At 43.6% G+C, this 22,318-nt stretch overlaps 2 protein-coding genes and 1 long non-coding RNA gene across 9 annotated transcripts; 2 read left to right on the top strand and 1 right to left on the bottom strand.

The window, feature by feature from the left end:
* Window positions 10,725-15,266, bottom strand: LOC110429570. 7 transcript variants are annotated; one of them, XR_002446662.1, is made up of 8 exons: window positions 14,928-15,083; window positions 14,699-14,806; window positions 14,222-14,342; window positions 12,924-13,241; window positions 12,689-12,729; window positions 12,549-12,606; window positions 12,182-12,329; window positions 10,725-11,253 (listed from the first exon to the last, which is right to left on the bottom strand). It is a non-coding gene; the product is annotated as an uncharacterized LOC110429570 (long non-coding RNA). The 7 variants fall into 7 exon arrangements; XR_002446668.1 differs by having other exon boundaries at window positions 12,549-12,598; XR_002446663.1 differs by having other exon boundaries at window positions 14,228-14,342.
* On the top strand, window positions 17,524-18,482 carry LOC110437602. Its single transcript, XM_021466081.1, has 2 exons — window positions 17,524-17,731; window positions 17,851-18,482. Exons 1-2 carry the CDS (start codon window positions 17,524-17,526, stop codon window positions 18,480-18,482), a joined length of 840 nt encoding a protein of 279 aa, XP_021321756.1.
* Window positions 21,067-21,444, top strand: LOC110437601 (uncharacterized mitochondrial protein AtMg00810-like). Its single transcript, XM_021466080.1, has one exon. It carries the CDS (start codon window positions 21,067-21,069, stop codon window positions 21,442-21,444), a length of 378 nt encoding a protein of 125 aa, XP_021321755.1.

Genomic DNA, 22,318 nt, shown 5'->3' with positions numbered 1-22,318 from the left:
TTTTTAAATAAAACGAGTAGTCAAATTTGGAATCAGATCCTCTCCAATCGCGCTGCTTGACTGTACTCTGCAGTCAGGTCATCTGCACCGTCTGTGGCTGATTCTGTGATATCTATAGCAAAATGACTAACAGGCTATACAAACTCAAGGCCCATCATAGCCCAGGTCCTGCCGAGAGATCCTTACGATGAAATCACCGATGCCGTCTTCCACTCTGCGGACCGTCATTGTGAGCACCGCGCCGTCACCATCTCCTCGTCGAGAGCCACACCGTCGCCATCTCTGCTCTGAATATCGTGTCGTCTCCATTCTCGCGCTTAGGGTCGTGCCGAGAGCCAAGCTGTCGCTGTCCCGGCACTGCCGACATGCATAGTTTCTACCTCACCCACCTCCTTCATGCCTTCCCCCTGTCTAGAGCTGAGCTCATCTAGCTTCAGACATGGCTATGTTGTGAAGGCTTCGAGCAGCAGAAACCATGCCAGGCAGTGCTAGGATTTGGCATATGATTGAGAATGTTGTATAGAAGAAACATTCTACTAAATGCGTGATTGAATGTTATAGAACATCACATATAGTACGTAAACAACACTAAATATATCATAGAACATCACATAGATAATAAGTGAACATTCCAGATACGCCACAGAACAACACTAAATACACTATAAAACATCGCATATATAATACGTGAACAACACTAAAAATATCATAGAATATCACATGTTTAATAGTAAATAAATATTCCTAGATAAATCATAAAACAGTACTTATATACTAAGTAAACATTCGTAGATACACCATAGAACAACATTAAATATATCTTAGAACATTACATATATAATACGTGAACAACACTAAACACATACTAGAACATCACATGCATACTAAGTAAACATCCCAAATATATGATAAAACAACACTAAGTATATATATATATATATATATATATATATATATATATATATACTATGTGAACACTAAATATATTTTAGAACATTACATGTGTACTAAAAATTTAGAATGCTCAATAATAAACACATAACACAGAAAAGAAATTATGCAAAAAAATAAAAAAAATTAATAACAAAAAAAGATTAATAAATAAAACATAAATTAAAGGAAACATAATTAAAAAAATAAAAGGGAAAATATCAAAAAAAAGGAGAAAAATAGAACAGCGAACATCAAAGAAAATAAAAAATATAAAAAATACAAAATAAAAGAATAATAGAAAACAAAAACAAAAAAGAAAATAAAAATGAATCACAAAAAAAACAGGAAAAGAAAAAAGGGAATATAAAACAAAACAGAGAAACTAACATATAGGAAATAAGATAAAAAGAAAAAGAAAAGAAAATATAGCAAGAAAAAGAAAAAAAAGAGAAGAAAACTAACAGCAAGACCGAAAGGTGAAAGAGCATCTAGGCCCCTAGTGATTTCGGTGATTAATGACATTATTGATTACTGTGACTAACGTGTGTTTTGCAGAGGCAAAGTCATAGGTAAGGTCATGGTATATAGGTACTCGATGGACAGGGACGTACATGCCTACTTAATAGTGGAAATCGTTTCGGTTTTCAAAGGATGGATGGACATCGTCAAGACTAGACTAGGTCTAAGTGCCACATGGTGAAGAAGGGCACTTAGAGTAGTTTAGGACCTTGTTTTTCTTTGACCGTACTATTAAGAGGGGCTTTGATCTAGTAGCTTGACTTAGGCAAGGCTTTAGGTTTAGGTGTGGTGCACACTTGGTAAACCTAGCACTAGGCAGCTCAGAGATAGTCCTTAGATCGAGAGGAACTAACTTCGTGTTGGAGCGATCGCGTTTCGACGAGGTTTGGGTGCCCAAAGGGGCACCGGACGCTCTGTGAGTGCGTCCGGTGAGGTCCTTAGCCGTTGGAGCTGTTTGGTGCTTAGGGTTAGGCACCGGACGCTGGCACCGGACGCACCGGGCAGCGTCCGGTCCCTTACCCAGGGAGCTTGCAAAGTTCCCCTGAGCACCGGACGCTAGCACCGGACGCGCCGGGTAGCGTCCGGTCCCATGCGCAGGGAACATGTAAAGTTTCCCCGAGCACCGGACGGTGCACCGGACGCTGCGAGTTAGCGTCCGGTGACCTGTCAGAGAAAAGCGCAGGTAGCCGTTATGTCACACCGGACGCTCGGTGCAGTGCGTCCGGTGCAACATAACGTGCGTCCGGTGACCCCGTTTTCAGTGGAAAACGGTTGGCCGACCTTTGGACTTCGTGGATAGTATTTATACTCCTCCACCTCGTCCATGAGAGCACTCTTGCCCATTTGAACATCAGAGAAACTTGTTGTGGAGCAAGAGAGTTGCAAAGAGCCTAGAGAGGATTGAGATTTGAGTGAATTCTTGAGAGAATCCTCCTCTAGTGAGTTCCAAGAGTCAAGTGTGCATCCACCACTCTCTAGTGCCTTGTTTGGGTCAAGTGAGAGTTCTTTGCTTGTTACTCTTGGTGATCGCCATCACCTAGACGGTTCGGTGGTGATTGGAGGCACGAAGATCACCCGGAGTTCTTGTGGGTGGCTCGTGTCAAGCTTGTAAGCGGTTTTGGGCGATTCACCGCGACGGAGTGTCGAAGAATCAGCCCATAGAGAGCACTTGGTCCTTGCGCGGACCAAGGGGGAGCAAGACCCTTGCGCGGGTGCTCCAACGAGGACTAGTGGAGAGTGGCGACTCTCCGATACCTCGGCAAAACATCGCCGAGCACTTTCTTCCACTACTCCTTTACTTTCTAGCATTTACTTTGTGTTTTTACATTCTTAGAATTGCCATGCTAGAATAGGATTGGAACTAGGTTGCAAAAATTTTTATCTGGTAGCTCTCTAAGTCACACTAGGCACAAGGGGTTGAATTGGAGCTTATAGGTTGCTTAAATTTTTAGAGAAGCCCAATTCACCCCCCCCTCTTGGGCATCTTGATCCTTTCAATTGGTATCAAAGCCTAGTGCTCATTATTTAGGCTTCACCGCCTAGAGAAAGATGTCTAACGGGGATGGACCGCCACCCATGTTCGATGGGGATGACTTCCCGTATTGGAAAATACGGATGGAGTCATACCTTGAGGCATGCGATGTAAAGTGCCTAAAAGCCGCGACCGAAGGGTTTGCCCCTCCGGAAAGAGCCACCGCTCTTACTCCACAAGAGCAAGAAAACGAGAAGTGGAATGCAAAGGCCAAAAACCACATCTTTAGAGGTCTTTGCAAAGAGGTGTTCAACCGTGTTCGGAGCCACAAAACCGCCAATGAACTTTGGAAGGAACTTTGTGCGCTCCATGAGGGAACTAAGAGTGAACGCGAGGAACGCAATCACCTAGTGATGAACAAGCTTAATACATTTGAAATGCTTCCTAAAGAAAATGCTAATGAAATGTATTCTCGCTTGAATGTCATTGTAGAGGAGCTAAATGGACTTGGGCTTACACAAATGAGTACGGCGAATGTTGCAAGGAAGATACTATGTGTGCTTCCCATTGAGAAATATGGGCACATAGTAACCGTGCTTCATCAAGGCGATCTTTCCACCGCTACACCAACCACCATATTGGGGAAGATCAATGCTCACGAGATGTACATGCACATGAACCCTCAAGATGGCTCTTCGTCGGCAAAGAAAGAAAAGAAGGACTTGGCTCTCAAGGCTTCTCACAAGGGCAAGGCCAAGAAGATTGAAGTTGAGTCATCAACTTCAAGTGATGATGATGCATCCATTGCCCTCTTGGTGAGAAGAACCACAAAAATGTTGAAGAAGCTCAACAAGAATGGAGTCAACTTTGACTCCAAGAAGAAGTTCTTCACAAGTAGCAAGAGGAAACCCATCTCTGAGATGGATTGCTACAATTGTGGTGAGCTTGGTCATCTTGCTCATCAATGTCCAAAGCCCAAGAAGGACAAGTACAAGAAGAAGAACAAAGAGCAAGATGACTCAAGTGATGATGAGAAAAATGACAAGAAGCAATACAAGAAGAAAGGTGGCAAGAAGGAGCGCTACAAGAAGAAAAATGGCAAGGCTTATATTGTTGGTGATTGGCTCACCGACATTGAAAGCTCAAGTGGTGACTCCTCCGGCAATGAAAGTGATGATGAGAAGGTTGCCGCTATCGCCATTGATGCTCCATCACCATCATCTTCACCATCATCTACATCCTCTACACACCTATGCCTTATGGCCAAAGGTGACCGGAAGGTACAAAGTGAGGATGAGAGTAGTGAAAGTGATAGTGAATATGAATCACCTACTTATGATGAACTTGTAAAATTGCTAAACAAATACACAAAAGTCATAAGAAAGACTAGAAGTGAAAATGAAAAGCTTGAACTTGAAAATGATACACTTCTAGCAAAGCTTAACTCTAGTGATGAGCTTAGAGAACAAAATGAGATCATGACCACTAAGCTCAAGGAGCTCAAACTTTCTCTAAAAGAGCTCAAAGAAAAACATGATAAACTTGAGAGTGTTCATGATGAGCTTATCACTAGATATAGAGCAATGAAAGAAGAACTAACAACTCTAAAAGCAAACTATGACAACCTTGAGATTGCTTATGAACTTGCAATTGATGAAACACATGTTGCTACTAACAATGTTGCTAAGCTTGATGTAGCCACATCTTGTGATGACTTACTTGTGGAGAGCACAAGCAAATGTGTTGATTGCAAGGGCAAGAAAGTGGTAGTGGCCGAGAGTTATGAGGACACTATCAAGCTCAAGAATGAAATTGTCTTGCTCAAGAAAGAGTTGCAAGAACAAGTCAAGCACAAGACCAATATGATTGAGTCAATTGATCAAGACAAGAAGCTTGCATATGAGAACAAGTTGCTCAAAGAAGAAAATCAATATCTCAAGCTTGGTTTGATGTATGACAAGCAAGAAGAAGATGAGATATTCATCTTGGATGAGTTAGCAAGCAACAATGACCCAATCATCAAGAGGCTAACTCAAGAGAACAACAAGCTCAAGAAAGAGAAGGAACACCTAACCATGGGGTTAGCAAAGTTCACAAAGGGGAAGGACCTTCAAAGTGAGCTTTTCATGAACATCGTCATGAAGATGGACAAAAGTGGAATTGGCTACAAGGCACATCAAACAAAGCTCATCAAGTCACTAGCTACTCATGATCAATCAAGCAAGCTAAAACCAAAGAGATGCTTTGAGTGTGGTCAAGAAGGACACTTTGCTCATGAGTGTAAGGCACCACTACCACCACCCTTGCCCAAGCATGCAAGACCATTTGCCTTCAATGCTCATTACATTGTAAGAAAAGACAAGTGTGGCAAGGTCAAGGTTAGCTTCATGGGGCCACCAAACAAGCAAAGGACAAAGAAGATTTGGGTGCCAAAGCAACTAGTAGAGAAGGTCAAGGGCCCTAAGCAAATGTGGGTCCCTAAATCTCAAGCTTGATCTCTTGTGTGTAGGTGAACTACAAGACCGGTGGATCACATTGGGTAATTGATAGTGGTTGCACTCAACATATGACCGGAGATCCCCGGATGTTCACCTCTCTTGATGAAGATGTTGACAATCAAGAGAAGATCACATTTGGTGACAATTCAAAAGGGAAAGTCAAGGGACTAGGAAAGGTTGCTATATCAAATGACAACTCCATCACCAATGTGCTCTATGTGCAATCTTTGAGTTTCAATTTGCTCTCGGTTGGACAATTATGTGACCTTGGATTTGAATGCCTATTCAAGAAGAAGGAAGTAATTGTGACCAAGGAAGATGACAATGAAGTGATATTCAAAGGCTTCCGGCACAACAACTTATATGTGGTTGACTTCTCATCCAATGAAGTTAATGTCAAGACTTGCTTATTCACCAAGACTTCACTTGGGTGGTTGTGGCATAGAAGGTTAGCACATGTTGGAATGGGCACACTCAAGAAGTTGATGAAGAAAGAATTGATTAGAGGCTTGAAGGATGTGACATTTGAAAAGGACAAGCTTTGTAGTGCATGTCAAGCGGGAAAACAAGTTGCAAACACTCATCCAACCAAAGCCTATCTCTCTACTTCAAGAGTGCTTGAGCTAATTCACATGGATTTGTTTGGACCAACCACATATGCTAGTCTTGGAGGCAACAAATATTGTTTGGTCATAGTTGATGATTTCTCCCGGTACACTTGGACATTCTTCTTGCAAGACAAGGCCGAAGTTGCATCAATATTCAAGAAATTTGCAAAGAATGCCCAAAATCAATTTGATGTGAAGATCAAGAAAATTAGAAGTGACAATGGCAAAGAGTTTGACAACACCAACATTGAAGAATATTGTGATGAAGTGGGAATCAAGCATGAGTTCTCCTCAACATACACACCACAACAAAATGGAGTTGTAGAAAGAAAGAACCGGACATTGATCACCTTGGCAAGAACAATGCTAGATGAGTATAACACTTCGGAGAAGATGTGGGCCGAGGCAATCAACACGTCATGCTATGCTTCAAACCGGCTCTTTCCACACAAGTTCCTAGATAAGACACCATATGAGTTGCTCAATGGGAAGAAGCCCGATGTCTCATTCTTTAGAGTGTTTGGGTGCAAGTGCTACATCTACAAGAAGCGCCAACACTTGGGAAAGTTCCAAAGAAGATGTGACATTGGCTACTTGGTTGGCTATTCATCAAAGTCCAAAGCATATAGGGTCTTTAACCATGCCACAAACATGGTTGAAGAAACATTTGATGTTGAATTTGATGAAACTAATGGCTCCCAAGGAGCAAGTGATAATCTTGATGATGTAGGTGGTGAACCATTGAGGGATGCCATGAAGAACATCCCGGTGGGAGACATCAAGCCTAAAGAAGATGATGATGATGTGCAAGTCATTGAGCCACCATCCACCTCACAAGGTCCACAAGATGAAGACAAGGATGTGAGAGATGCTCATGAAGACACCCAAGTCACTCATGAGCAAGCGGTGGCACAAGCACAAGATGTTGATGCTCCCCAACCAACCCCTCAAGTGACACCAAGAAGAACATCACATCTCCTCCAAGATCACTCTCAAGATCTCATCATCGGGAGTCCATCACGTGGTGTAACTACTCGTTCTAGACATGCTTTATTTATTGAACATCACGCTTTTGTGTCTCTTGAAGATGAACCAAAGACTATAGAGGAAGCTCTTCGTGATGCGGATTGGATCATGGCCATGCAAGAGGAGTTGAACAACTTCTCTCGCAATCAAGTATGGACACTTGAAGAGCGACCCAAAGATGCAAGAGTGATTGGAACAAAGTGGGTCTTCCGGAACAAGAAGGATGATCAAGGCAAAGTGGTGCGCAACAAGGCAAGACTTGTGGCAAAAGGCTTTCCACAAGTGGAAGGTCTTGACTTCGGTGAAACTTTTGCACCGGTGGCAAGACTTGAAGCAATCCGTATCCTACTTGCATATGCATCTAGTCATGATATCAAGTTATTTCAAATGGATGTGAAAAGTGCCTTTTTAAATGGTTATATTAATGAGCTTGTCTATGTTGAGCAACCCCCCGTATGAGAGAGTTAGGGACTTAGGGGGAGCTAGAGAGGGAGTTTATTCTTTTGAGATACTCTTTATGTGTGCTTTTTATCATGCATCATGTTTACCTTTTTGCATTGCACTTGTGTGAGATACTATGGTTATGAGACATGATTTGTGCTTTATGGGATTTCTTAATGTCATGTGTTTTGGCTCATATTACCTTTTGTTTCCGCGTTTCTACTCCGATGTACTTATGAGCCTAGTGTTTATATCCTGTCGTATACCACTCACATATTTGGATGCAGGGTATTGGACTTGGTTGATATAAGCATTACTAATCCTTTTATTCTTATTGTAATATGCTTATTGAAACCAAGTCACTTTGAAAACCTCAACTCTTTTCATACTCGAGGTTGTCATCAATCACCAAAAAGGGGGAGATTGAAAGAGCATCTAGGCCCCTAGTGATTTCGGTGATTAATGACATTATTGATTACTGTGACTAACGTGTGTTTTGCAGAGGCAAAGTCATAGGTAAGGTCATGGTATATAGGTACTCGATGGACAGGGACGTACATGCCTACTTAATAGTGGAAATCGTTTCGGTTTTCAAAGGATGGATGGACATCGTCAAGACTAGACTAGGTCTAAGTGCCACATGGTGAAGAAGGGCACTTAGAGTAGTTTAGGACCTTGTTTTTCTTTGACCGTACTATTAAGAGGGGCTTTGATCTAGTAGCTTGACTTAGGCAAGGCTTTAGGTTTAGGTGTGGTGCACACTTGGTAAACCTAGCACTAGGCAGCTCAGAGATAGTCCTTAGATCGAGAGGAACTAACTTCGTGTTGGAGCGATCGCGTTTCGACGAGGTTTGGGTGCCCAAAGGGGCACCGGACGCTCTGTGAGTGCGTCCGGTGAGGTCCTTAGCCGTTGGAGCTGTTTGGTGCTTAGGGTTAGGCACCGGACGCTGGCACCGGACGCACCGGGCAGCGTCCGGTCCCTTACCCAGGGAGCTTGCAAAGTTCCCCTGAGCACCGGACGCTAGCACCGGACGCGCCGGGTAGCGTCCGGTCCCATGCGCAGGGAACATGTAAAGTTTCCCCGAGCACCGGACGGTGCACCGGACGCTGCGAGTTAGCGTCCGGTGACCTGTCAGAGAAAAGCGCAGGTAGCCGTTATGTCACACCGGACGCTCGGTGCAGTGCGTCCGGTGCAACATAACGTGCGTCCAGTGACCCCGTTTTCAGTGGAAAACGGTTGGCCGACCTTTAGACTTCGTGGATAGTATTTATACTCCTCCACCTCGTCCATGAGAGCACTCTTGCCCATTTGAACATCAGAGAAACTTGTTGTGGAGCAAGAGAGTTGCAAAGAGCCTAGAGAGGATTGAGATTTGAGTGAATTCTTGAGAGAATCCTCCTCTAGTGAGTTCCAAGAGTCAAGTGTGCATCCACCACTCTCTAGTGCCTTGTTTGGGTCAAGTGAGAGTTCTTTGCTTGTTACTCTTGGTGATCGCCATCACCTAGACGGTTCGGTGGTGATTGGAGGCACGAAGATCACCCGGAGTTCTTGTGGGTGGCTCGTGTCAAGCTTGTAAGCGGTTTTGGGCGATTCACCGAGACGGAGTTTCGAAGAATCAGCCCATAGAGAGCACTTGGTCCTTGCGCGGACCAAGGGGGAGCAAGACCCTTGCGCGGGTGCTCCAACGAGGACTAGTGGAGAGTGGCGACTCTCCGATACCTCGGCAAAACATCACCGAGCACTTTCTTCCACTACTCCTTTACTTTCTAGCATTTACTTTGTGTTTTTACATTCTTAGAATTGCCATGCTAGAATAGGATTGGAACTAGGTTGCAAAACTTTTTATCCGGTAGCTCTCTAAGTCACACTAGGCACAAGGGGTTGAATTGGAGCTTATAGGTTGCTTAAATTTTTAGAGAAGCCCAATTCACCCCCCTCTTGGGCATCTTGATCCTTTCAAAAGGGAAAAAGAAAAGAAACGTAGAAAGAAAGAAAATAAGAAGAAAAGAAAAGGAAAGAAAAAACAAAAAACAAAAAACAAAAGAAAATAAAAAGGAAACGTATTTACGTGGCAAACGCGGGAATCATCAGACGACGTCTCCCCTCCAAACGTTCGGACGGGAAGATTTCTGGTCGCCCTCCCCCCCGGTCTCGCTCTTGCCTACTGTTCTCAGCGCCTCCCGCGTCAGCCGCAGCCCCGTCCTCCGCCGTCCGCGCTGGCATCTAGGGCATCATTTTTGCCGGATTCCACCCCTTCCATGCCACCCGTGTTAGGGTTTCGGATGCCACAGTGCAATACGGCCGCCCACCACGTCGATTTCTCCTTATACTCAGTCTCTGGCGCTGCGCATCCTCGTATCTGCCTTATTCCGTGGTGAGCACTGAGCTTTAAACTGAAATACTCCCTCCATCCTAAACTATAACACATTTGAGTTTTTTGACTCTAAATTTAATCACTCGTTTTATTCAAAAAGATTATGCAAAGATAGCAAAATTTAAGTCATTCTCGAAGAACTTTTATTAATAAATCAAGCCATGACAAAAAAGTAATATTTTGCATAAATTTTTAAATAAGATAAGTGGTCAAATTTGGTTTCAACAAAGTCAAACGTATTATAAATGAGGATGAATTGAGTACTAATTGCTATTGGCCGCTATGCAAAGAGATATGTGGACAGAACTTAGAATCGGGTGGAAGTTAGAATTCAAATGCAAGGTATATGATATCTCAATACACATTTCTCTCAAGAATATTATTAACATATTTTTCTGTTTGTAACTATGTATGTAAGTAGTACTCTCTCCATTTTAAATTATAAGTCACTCTAACTTTTTTTGGTTAATCTATTTTTCTATGTATCTAGACACGTTATTGGATGCATAGCAAAATGGATGTACATATCTCATTCGCTTGAGCTTATCTGCCGAATTTTTCAAGTCATTTTATCAGTATTTTTCTCTCATAACAAATCAGCAAAAATAGTACTTTCTATCATGGCTTTTCTGCCAAGCGAACAAGCTTGCTTTTGTGCCAACATACATAATACATACGTTATGGAAAAAGTATGATCAACTATTTGTCATTACTGAATTGGTGAACTCTAAATAACTCTTTTGGGCCACCACACACCATCTCTTTGATCTGACCAATCAACATTGCTACTGTTGTCAAATATAGTGCTTTTGATACATTTATGTTTGTATACTGAATTTCTTGGCAAATACTCTGAACCATACCTCATGTTTTGAATATGGATAGTACTGAATTGCATAAGTTAGAATTGGTTAGGACCACCATAGAAATCCTTGTTTCGTTACTGCCAAACATGCTGGGTAAAGTTAAATGTGCCCTTGAGGGCATGTGCCCTCTCTCTCTCTCTCCACTATTGAATTCGCATTGAGGTGTAAATATCTCAATGCGAATCTGTATTGAGATGTATATTTGCACACTTCTCAATGCGAATCTAATGGTGAAGAGGGTGAGGGTATATGCCCTTAAGGGCAAACAAAAGATCGCCTCCAAGCATGTTGTGCCATTTCTGGCATTTTGCAATGGAAATGATCTCACCTAGGCACTTGTCAACATAACTACAAATATAGTTAACAACCCTCATTAAAGATGTTTTCCTAGATTTAAAACTAAACATTATAAGTTACCCACAACTATCTGTTGAACCAACATCTTTACTTTGGCTTTCAAGCATGAACATTGTTGCTTCTATTTTTGGTCTGTTCATGTTTACGCCATCGATGTGCCTGAACATGGAGACATTGTTAGTCACTTTAGGATAGTTAGCACCCATCATTATTTTTCAGCAATTATTGTAGAGTGTAAAAAAGGATGGATGACTCTATAAAAATAGAAAAAATGGGACACGAGGTTTGAAAGCAATACATATAGGTAAAATGTGTGGCGTTTGTAATAACCAACGCATAACAAGACTATTTAAAACCTTAACAAATCCAATGTCATGAAAGCATAGTTTTAGGTATTATTTACTGTAGTCAACAATTTCTTTTTATAAAAAAGTCATGTTCGTAAACACATTTAACAATGCCATTATTGTACACTGTCATGAACCACAACCTGAAGGGAATAGAGGGAGTAATGTTATGAGTTCCTCACTTGAATCATGATAAAAAAATAGCAGAATTAAATTATTCATCATCTTTTTCCACAACCGTGACCAACAACAGTAACACTGAAACTATTAAAATTCACCACCGTTTCCAACAGTCACCAACAAAAGTTTTCTAGCAACAGATCCATTTTTTTATTAAAACACTAATTACAATGCTATAGTATCTAAGTGGTACCTTGCTAGAATAGTAAGATGCGACCTTAGAGTGAAAAAATATATTATTATTTGGTGCTAGACTGAAGCAGTAGCAGGCAAGAATACACAAAAAAGTTGCTAGACATATCATCTGGCTTATATTGTTTAGTTTAAATTCTTGTATTTACAAACAGGAACATGAAACGTTAATATGATTTGGGAAAATTTCAGCCTAGTAACTCTGCAGTTTAAATTCTAGGAAATCTTTTTTTAAAGTAAAGTGGTGTTTGGAAATTTGCTTGCTCATTCCCCTATTTATGTAAATATGTGTCTATAATATTAAAATAGATTGCATGTCTCACTATAAGAAGGCATTCATACATCCAAGGCAGGAGCAACCAACTTACCCATAAATAGAGATGTCAGCATTTTGTGTACTTCATTCCACCTACAACCCTTGTGATTCCCTCAGCAGATGTTTCCTGTTTGCCACTGCTCGATGTGGTAGTGCACATACCCACTCTCAATCTCCGTCTCTGCCACCACTGTAAATAACTGGGATACCTAGAATCTTAGTGCCATATTTGTAGTGATAATTTAGATGGAATTGCAGTAAAGGAATCCATCTATATTTAGAACTCTAAAATAGCAGAAGGCCAAAAATGATTGTTTTCTTTACACCAACTGATCTATGAAGATTCCTGGATACCAAGAAATGCAATGATATTTCAGGATGGAATTTATTTAGCATAAGGGAGATGGTTTTGTGCTTACCTCATTCCCTAGCCACACCATCTTGGATGCATGCAGTCGTCATGATAAAACTTTGTCCCTTGCAAATAAATATCAAAATGGATAATCCTAGGATTCAGTGGATATTAAGGGGGCACAACGACTATAGGATGCATCAGTACCTTGAGAAAAGCAGAATTCTACTCATTTACAACAGGAACACCTGAACCAAATCAGTATTAAGATGACAAAAATGAGAAGTCACTAATGGGAGTCCAATAATCGAAAATACACATAAACCTTTGATCGAAGAGATTGAAACCAAACATCAACCAAACAAACTATAATTCGTAAGAAAATGAAACACAAACATATCCAAATCGTAGAAGGGCAATGAAATTAAATGTGACTGCTCACCAGAGGCACGAATGCGGATGTAGTAGGCGCTGAACGGAAGTTGAGCCAGATGTTCGATGACAGGGGAGGCATTCTAGGCTTGGGCAACGATGTTCTAGGTTAAAGAAGATTTGGTGCTTTACATCTGAAGTGAATTAGGCGCTCATCACTATTGTCCTCGCCATTTTAATCCCCTCATTTGCTGTCCCATAGATGAAGACCACTCACACCGGAGCCCTCATTGGTGATAGGTTTGGAGAGGACATGGAGTTCACTCAAGCATTACACACCATTTTAGCTGAGAATTCCTGGCTCCAAGCTATCCAAGTATGGAGTGACCTTGCAATTCACAATAAATGACATCAGCAAGACCAATCCCGATAATTTAGCATAACAGACATCTCATATCCTTTCTTTCCTAGCACATAAAGCCTCAGTGATTTGCATTGAAATGCTGCATTGTCACATTGACTCACGGTAAAAGAAATGAACTTCTCAAAGACAGAGTTGACACGAATAATAAATAATGCTACCTAAGTTATATAGGCCACCGAGGCAGTCAACACGAGAACACCTTCTCTGTATACTGGTTAGGAAAAATGCACTGTATGGGAGAAAAATGACATATTCACGTTTTTCTAATAATTGTCCCACTAGGAAAAGAGGAATCTGAAGAGTCATCTATGTGTGGATCTGAAGAATCAATAACATAGAAAATTGAAAATGACTTTAGTTCTGTGAAGTGTAGAGAGGTAGTTGTACAACCTGATACTCTAATGATCTGAGAATATGTATCCCTGACAGGGGAAGAAGGCTCTAGAACATATAGTAATCCTCACTAGTAAAAACAACTACTAAACTAAATTTAAACAATTCATGATATTCTTATTCGGTAGTAGGACAAAACAAATCTTTATGCCGACTCCATAGAAGATTGCCAAGGAAAAAATATGCCGCGATCAAATTGGCAGTCATTTGATAAGGGAAGCCATAAAGGTAAACTATGTACAAAATGAGAGCCTGAAGCCTCACGGAGGAGCAGTCATACGACACATCAATCATTTGTTTCATATAGAATGAGAACCTGAGACCTCACATATGAGACTATGAGCATGACGCATCATGACCATATTATCATTTATGGGATGGCAAAATCCTCATCTATGATTGGAAAAGGAGAACATAGATAGAAAAAAACTAAAAGGAAACAACTTCATCAATGTGAAGTAGCATGGTAATGTTTATAATCTATAAACAACCTACAGTACAAATATTTAGCTGCATAAGTGAGCACAGAGGAAAAGTGAAATCGGACATACCCTGACCTGTTGCTCTTGATTGGAGAAGTCCAGAGACCTGAATCTGCAATACAAGCGCCAACTACAGACTTTGCTCATCCTGCAGATCGTAGCATGCAAGCATCATCAAATTTTGTAGTCCCTGCAAGAGCCAAAAAAATGCTTACTTTAGTAAATACATCCTTAGCAAAAACCTATTTTGCTAGCAGTTAAAAAATTGTATTAGCTTCAGTTAGGAATTCATAAACACTCAATAGCACAATATAGGATGCCATATAAACAAGACAATGTAAGACCATTTCGTACAAGAGGCATCTATTTTCATTATGAACATGGTCACGTAGCTGCCATGTGCAATCAAATACATCAAATTTTCAATTCAATGCTAATTATTCAAAAATTCTTTAGTGGAAGCTTTTCTCGACATGTATAGCTCTTTTAACGGAGTAATGATTATTTCAAAATTGATTTGACATGATGCCTGTAGGATGAATTTACCGTTGCCAAAAATCTTACTGACGCTCGTTGATATGGCCTAGGCTGTGCTTGTGCCTTGAGCTCCATCTCCAGATTTGGGTAGAATAAATAAGCATGAATATACAAAACCTACAGTATGAGCAAAACAAAATCCGAGGGTGAATGGAGGCACAGAAATATAAGAGATTGAGGAAAGTTAGGGTCTGGGTGCTCGGCTACAACAAGCAGAGAAGAGAAGGGGTTGGCGTACCTAGGGTCCGGTCGCGCCGTTCCGTCGCCGGCGACAGCCACCGCTAGGGAGCACGCCGGCGCTGCGCTCGACTCCGGAGCCAATGAAGTAAGGAGAGGAGAAGGAAGGGAGAGAGGCCGCACCTGGGGCCAGGGCGCACTCGCCTGTGGGGCGCCGCTGCGTCACCGCGCCGGGGAAGGGGAGGCGCTCGCCCCGCGCCGCCGCCGGGGGGCGCGCTCGCCCTAGCGCCGCCGCGACGGCTCCACACCGCTGTGTCGGGGGAGGGCGCTCGTCCCGCGCCGCCGCGGCTGGCGGCCTGCATCCGCCTTCTCGGGAGAGTGCCGGAGAGAGATAGCAGACGGGGGTGAGAAGAGTCGGGATTCAGGAAGCAGAAGAGTCGAGAAAGAGAAGCAGAAGCTAGTTGTTATATTTAGCTGACCGGATTCGGAGGAGAAGCCAAACAAGGTAGAGAGAAGCTGAGAAAAAGTTTAAAGAGAATCAGGAGGAGCCGCTTCCGGTAAAATCCAATTCAAAAGATCTGGGACGTTAAACGGAAAATCCAACGGTCATAGGATTTTAGGGGGACGTGGCACCCGCTTCTTCTCCTGGAAGCTGTCAGATAGTTTAGGGGAGAAATTAATTTTAAAACAAGCACATCCAAGTATAAAGTAGCCTTGTTTACTGTCAAAGTGCTCACCTTTTTACACACCCGAAAATTATGAAGACTAGAGTGGAGTCGGTCAAAGTCGGTAGATGTTGTTGCCTTGTCATTCAGGAACCTGAACATCAATGTAGGTGGTACTGCGCTCCATAGAGAACACATAATCTGGGCATCTCAGTATAGAAAAAACATTAAGTAATCAAATGAACGAGTTAAGCTTAACACAAATGAATAGGTCACTGAAATAAAGCAGTACTGTTGGAACAAGTTATCCATGTGAACACATTACTAGAAGCTTTACCTATTTCTTGTTTTCTCTTTTGAGAATAAGATAATGTTCATTAATAAAAATTTACATAAATATATTCATGTGGGATCTTATTTTAAATGTTTCATTGCAAAAAATATGATGATGTAATCAGAATTTAAGTTGAATATTTGGTTTAGTAGTTATGATTTTTTTCTAGTTTGTGCATGCATGCCCTATGCTAATTAATTTCTGGAACAAAGGATGTGCAATGTTGTCCATGGGCCATGGCAACACAACATGATGTTCTTTTAAATTGTTTTCTGTTAGGTGTTTTTTATTTTTTTTCCTATATTGTGCTCCAGATTTTATATTATTTGTTTATGTTATATTCTTATTTTTATGTATATTTAATACTATTTCTTTATCCTAAAAACTAGAATACTATTTTTAAAAAGGAGAACATTGTTTTACAAAGGTAGAACATTATTCTCTGAACCTAGAACATTGTTTCTGCCTAATAAAAAATGTTCTATCTTTGTAAAATTAATGTTCAGAACTAAAATTTATCTAAATATATTCATGTGGAATCTTGTTTTGAAGCATTTATTATAAGAAATATAATTGTGCAATCAGAATTTTATTTAGATACTCGGTTTGGTAGTTATGAGTTTCTTTTAATTAGTTTCGCACGCAAATCAATGAAACAGTCCTCCACGCACTGCTGCATGTTGACTGTTGAGCTGTGTCCACTCCTGGATGCTATACATGTGTTGAGCCCTGGTCTCCACTTTTCTCATGACACTTTTTGGTTAGGCCTTGTTTAGTTCCAAAAAATTTTATAAATTATAAAATTTTTAAATTCCACATCACATCGAATCTTACGACACATGCATAGAGCATTAAATATAGATAAAAATTTAACTAGTTACACAATTTACATGTAATTTGCGTGATGAATCTTTTGAGTCTAGTTAATCTATAATTAGACAATATTTGTTAAATACAAACAAAAATACTATAGTGTCTATTTTGCAAAAAGAATTTAAAACTAAACAAGGCCTTAGTATGGGAGCAGAAATTTAGGCCTTGTTTAGTTCACCCCGAAAACCAAATTTTTTTTAAGATTTCCCGTCACATCAAATCTTGGAGCACATGCATGAAGCATTAGGTATAGACAAAAATAAAAAATAATTACACAGTTTGCCTGTAAATCATGAGATGAATCTTTTAAGTCTAGTTAATCCATGATTAGATAATATTTGTCAAATAAAAACAAAAATGCTATAGTGCCAAAATCCGAAATTTTTTCGAGAACTAACAAGGCCTTAGGCGGGAAACATCTGCGATGACTCCTGTAGAACAGCCGTACTCTAGCAGCCCCCCCCCCCACCCCCCGCTCTACACCTCTTCCGTTCGTCACCCGCCTCCTGTGTGCATCGTGCATGGATAGGAAAACAATCCCAGATAAATTATTCTATTATATATCCACTATAACGTTAGCTCTCCTTGTTGAAGACTATGTTTAGATAAATCATGTAAACTTGTGTATATGAGCTGTTCTAGCCAATGAATCAGTTCTGTTGGCTCCTACTTTCGTTCTCTACATGGTATGAGCAGTTTAGGTCTCCATCCTTCTCCTCAACCCGCTGCCACTACTGCCGGCGCTCATCTCCTCTTCCGCTGCACAACAGCCAACCTACGCCGTCATGGACCTCAACCCCCTGTTCGATGGCGATGTCGACGACGCCGCCTCTCCCTCCTCCATCGACGGCGCCTCCTACACCGAGATCGTCGTACCACCTCCTCCCTCGACTGTCCTCCAAACCGTGAACATTCGTCATCACGTTCCGGTCGAGCTAGATCTTCAAGAGTCAAACTACGCCGAATGGCGGTGCTTCTCCGACGCCGTCATTGGCAAGTAAGGCCTCACCGCTCATCTCACCGACGTTCCCACCACCGCCAACCGCCGTGATCCCGATTGGGTCATGGCCGATCAGTGAATCATCGGCTGGCTCTACAACTCGATCTCCAAGGACTCCGCGCGATTGTGCGTGCGCCGCGGGCGTGGGCGCATACCATCTGGAACGCGATCCATGATCAGTTCCGTGACAACGAACTCCATCACGCCGTCTACCTTGACGCGGAGTTCCGGTCCATCGTCCAGGGCGACATGGACATCACCACCTACACCGGAAAGCTCAAGCGCCTTGCCGACGCACTGCGCGACGTCGGTCAACCGGTTCGTGAAACCTCTCAAGTGCTTAATATGCTTCGCGGCCTGTCTTCCAAGTATCGTCACGCTGTGCCAGCGATTACCTCCAAGCAACCTCCCCATACCTTCCTTTCTACACGTTCATATATGTTGCTGGAGGAAAAATTTGATGCTGAACACGACAAGATCGCCGGGCAACACACGCTCATGGCCTCCAGCAGATCCGGATCGAACGGATCCAGTAACGGCGGCGGCAACAGCAGCGCCCCTCGTTCCACCACTCCAGCAGCGGGTGACGGCGGCTCCAACAACCCAGGCTCGCGGACTTCCTCCCATGGTTCAGGCGCACCACCTCGCAACAATGACAACAATTGCGGTGGCAAAAAGCGTGGCCGTGGACGCTGTGGGTACAACAACAATGCCCCCGCCCTCCGGCCTGGACAATCGGAATGAACCCATGGACGGGCATGGTGCAAGCATGGCAAATGCCATTCCGTGTCCCGGCCTCTGGTGTTCTCGGTCCCCGGCCTGGAACCCAGGCCAATCAGGCGTACTTCGCTCCTCGACTGCCCAGCAACACCCAGCACATCGGCGCCGCCTCCAGCTCCGCTCCTCCAGATGTTTGGAATCACCAGGCCATGCTCGTCGCCCTGGTGAACTCCGGCGCTCAACCACCTCAGAGTGCCGAATGGTACTTCGACACGAGGGCCTCGTCACATATGTCCTCAAGCACCGGTAATCTCTCCCATCTTAAACCAGTCTATTCCCCCACACCAATCACTATTGGCAATGGCGCATCGCTCCCGACCACTCACCGTGCGCGTGCTCACATTGCCACAACCAATTCACCCCTCCACCTCAACAATATTCTGGTTTCCCCAAACCTCGTTAAAAATCTAATCTCTGTTCGCTCCCTTACTCGCGATAATAACATTTCTATCGAGTTTGATCCCTTTGGTTTCTCTGTTAAGGATCTCCTCATGCGGGCGGAGATTCTCCGATGTAACAGCAATGGCGAGTTGTACCCATTGACGCCCACCACACCTCAGGCTCTGGTGACCACTGCACCCACCATGGATCTGTGGCACCAGCGCTTAGGCCATCCCGGGTGTCACAACTTCCACAAGACCTTGGCTGTTCTTGATCTTCAGTTTACAAAGTCCCAGAATAACACTTGTGACGCATGCCAGCTGGGCAAGCATGTTCGGCTGTCCTTTTCTTCTTCCATGTATGGACATCTCCGTTGTCTAGTTTTTTCGTTTTCAAATATTATCTAGTTTTACTAGATGATTATTCCCATTATGCATGGACATTCCCTTTGCGAGCAAAATCAGAAGTTCATTCTTGTATTGTTGCCTTTCACGCCTATGTCTACACTCAATTTCAGTTGCCAATACACTTGCCCTTCAAACTGACAACGGCCGTGAATTCGACAACCTGGCCATGCGCACACATCTTGCTGCCCATGGCACCACGCTTCGCCTCTCCTGTCCATACACATCCTCGCAAAACGGAAAGGCCAAGCGCATTATTCGGACGCTGAACGACTGTGTCCATAGTCTTCTCCTCAATGTAGGCATGCCCCGAACCTTCTGGGTAGAAGCTCTCAACACTGCCACCCATCTCATTAACCGTCGACCCTATCAATCCAGCGGCTCAATCACACCATATCAGTGCCTGCTTGGCCGTGCTCCTGATCTCAGTCAGCTTCGCGTGTTTGGGTGCCTATGCTACCCCAACCAAACAGCCACTACCCCACACAAACTAAGCGCACGTTCTGCTCCTTGCGCCCTCCTCGGATACCCAGCAGATCATCGTGGCTATAGGTGTCTTGATCTAAACAACCGACGCGTCATCACCTCTAGGCATGTTGTGTTCAACGAAGCCACCTTCCCCTTCTCTTCTGATCAATTTCAGACTACACCGGCAACAGCGAGACTGGCTACAGTACCGGACTCAGCGGATTCGCCTGTCATCATTCAGGCTCTCACGCCTCTGAATCCGATTCATCAGTTAGTGCATCATCCGCCAACACCGCGCCTCCACCTCACATGTGCCCACTACCTCTGCTACGCCTCACCCCACACCCAGCACCGAACCTAGATCAGCACCTTCCGAATTTCCTTTACCATCACCCGAAACACACACCCAACTCCACCCGCAAGACAGGGACACCATATGGTCACTCGATCCCGAGTCGGGACCTTCAAACCAAATCCACGCAACGCCATGACCCTGACATCGCCACCTATCTCTAGCACTGCCTCACCAATCCCTAAATCTGTTCGTGGTGCTCTCAAAGACCCCAACTGGCATGCCGCCATGGCTACCGAGTTCGAAGCCCTTCAAAAAAACCGAACATGGCGACTGGTGGATCGTCCACCCAATGCGCACATCGTGACCGACAAATGGGTGTTTCGGCATAAACTCAAACCAGATGGAACACTCGAGCGCTACAAGGCTAGGTGGGTGGTCCACGGCTTCACACAGCGTGCGGGCGTCGACTTCGGTGAGACATTCACCCCTGTCGTCAAGCCCGCCACATCCGCACTGTGCTCGCAATCGCAGCATCAAGGAACTGGTCTACGAAGCAACTCGATGTATCCAACGCATTCCTCCCTAGGCATCTGAAGGAACAGATCTTCTGTCAGCAACCCACCGGGTTTGTCGACGCTGCACGACCCAACGCCGTCTGTCTTTTAGACAGATCGCTCTACGGTCTTCGACAAGCACCCCGAGCCTGGTTTGAGCGGTTCGCTGCGTTCATTCGAACTCTCGGCTTCACTTCAACCCGCTCTGACTCATTGTTGTTCACGCTCTGCCGTGGCAGCGACATCGTCTACCTTCTTCTGTATGTGGACGACATCGTCATCACCGGTTCCTCTATGGCACTCATCCAGGACATCGTCAACAACCTCCACGCTGAGTTCGCTGTCAAGGACATGGGTGATCTCAAATTCTTCCTCGGCATCGACGTGCGACGCACCAAGGAGGGCTTCTACCTCTCTCAAGCACGCTACGCCTAGAACGTGCAGGCATGGCTTCGTGCAAGGCGGCCGCAACACCTATCGACGCTAAGGGCAAACTCGATGCCACCGGCGCGGAGATTGAAGATGCTACAAGCTACCGCCATCTGGCCGGTGCACTTCAGTACTTGACTGTGACACGCCCGGACATTGCCTTCGCTGTGCAGCAGGTATGTTTGCATATGCATGATCCGTGCGAGCCTCATCTTGCGCTCCTCAAGTGCATTCTTCGCTACGTCCGCGGCACGACGTCGCACGGCTTGCTCCTGCGCGCTTCATCCAACTTCAACATTACCGTGTACTCAGACGCGGACTGGGCGGGCTGTCCTGAGACACGACGATCGACCTCCGGGTTTTGTGTCTTCCTCGGTGACACTCTTGTCTCCTAGTCATCGAAGCGACAGCCCACGGTGTCACGTTCAAGCGCGGAAGTTGAATATCACGCCCTGGCGAACACCGCAGCCGAATGCATTTGGCTCCGGCAACTTCTCGGCGAACTCTACTGCAGCATCGACAAAGCCACCCTTGCGTTCTTCGACAACATCTTGGCAGTGTACATGTCAGCCAATCTAGTGCATCACAAACGCACAAAACATATTGAGCTCGACATACACTTTGTCAGAGAACGTGTTTAGGCTGGCGAGATACGAGTTCTTCATGTTCCAACAGGTGAACAATATGCTGACGTGCTTACTATGGGTCTTCCTACATCAACATTTGAAGCTTTTAGATCCAGTCTTTGCGTTGTAAATACTAAGCAACAGACTGCGGGGGTGTGTGAAGACTATGTTTAGATAAACTAGCACGTCTACATGTATACGGTGACCACGATCACCTAGCTGAGTCAGTTATGGCGCCCTGCACGGTCAGCTAGCCAATGAATCAGTTCTGTTGGCTCCTACTTTCGTTCTCTACACTCCTGTCTGATTCGTTTAAAAAAACATATTTAGAGCTAGGACTTTGGTATATACCACGTCAACGGTGTTTAAAAAGTTTTTCTAAGGTTTTCCAAATTGTGAACTAAAAAAATACTTGGGACATTAAATGTTTTTAGATATATTAAATAAGGGATATGCTCCATCATATCTCCATTCCATTGTTCAAATGTATTAGCACAAATCATAATAAACAAATCATAACTTTTTTATATGGAAAGCCCAGGACAAAACTGTTCAGGCGTCAGAACTATAGGAGACGTGATTAAATAAAAAAGTCACCAACTTTAATATTTGGCATCATAAAATTTTGTCTCCTAAGTTGATT

Source organism: Sorghum bicolor, chromosome 8, assembly GCF_000003195.3.
Source record: "Sorghum bicolor cultivar BTx623 chromosome 8, Sorghum_bicolor_NCBIv3, whole genome shotgun sequence".
Lineage (NCBI taxonomy): Eukaryota > Viridiplantae > Streptophyta > Magnoliopsida > Poales > Poaceae > Sorghum > Sorghum bicolor.
Note: the sequence above shows the minus strand (reverse complement) of the source record. Positions and strands in the feature narration are given on the sequence as shown.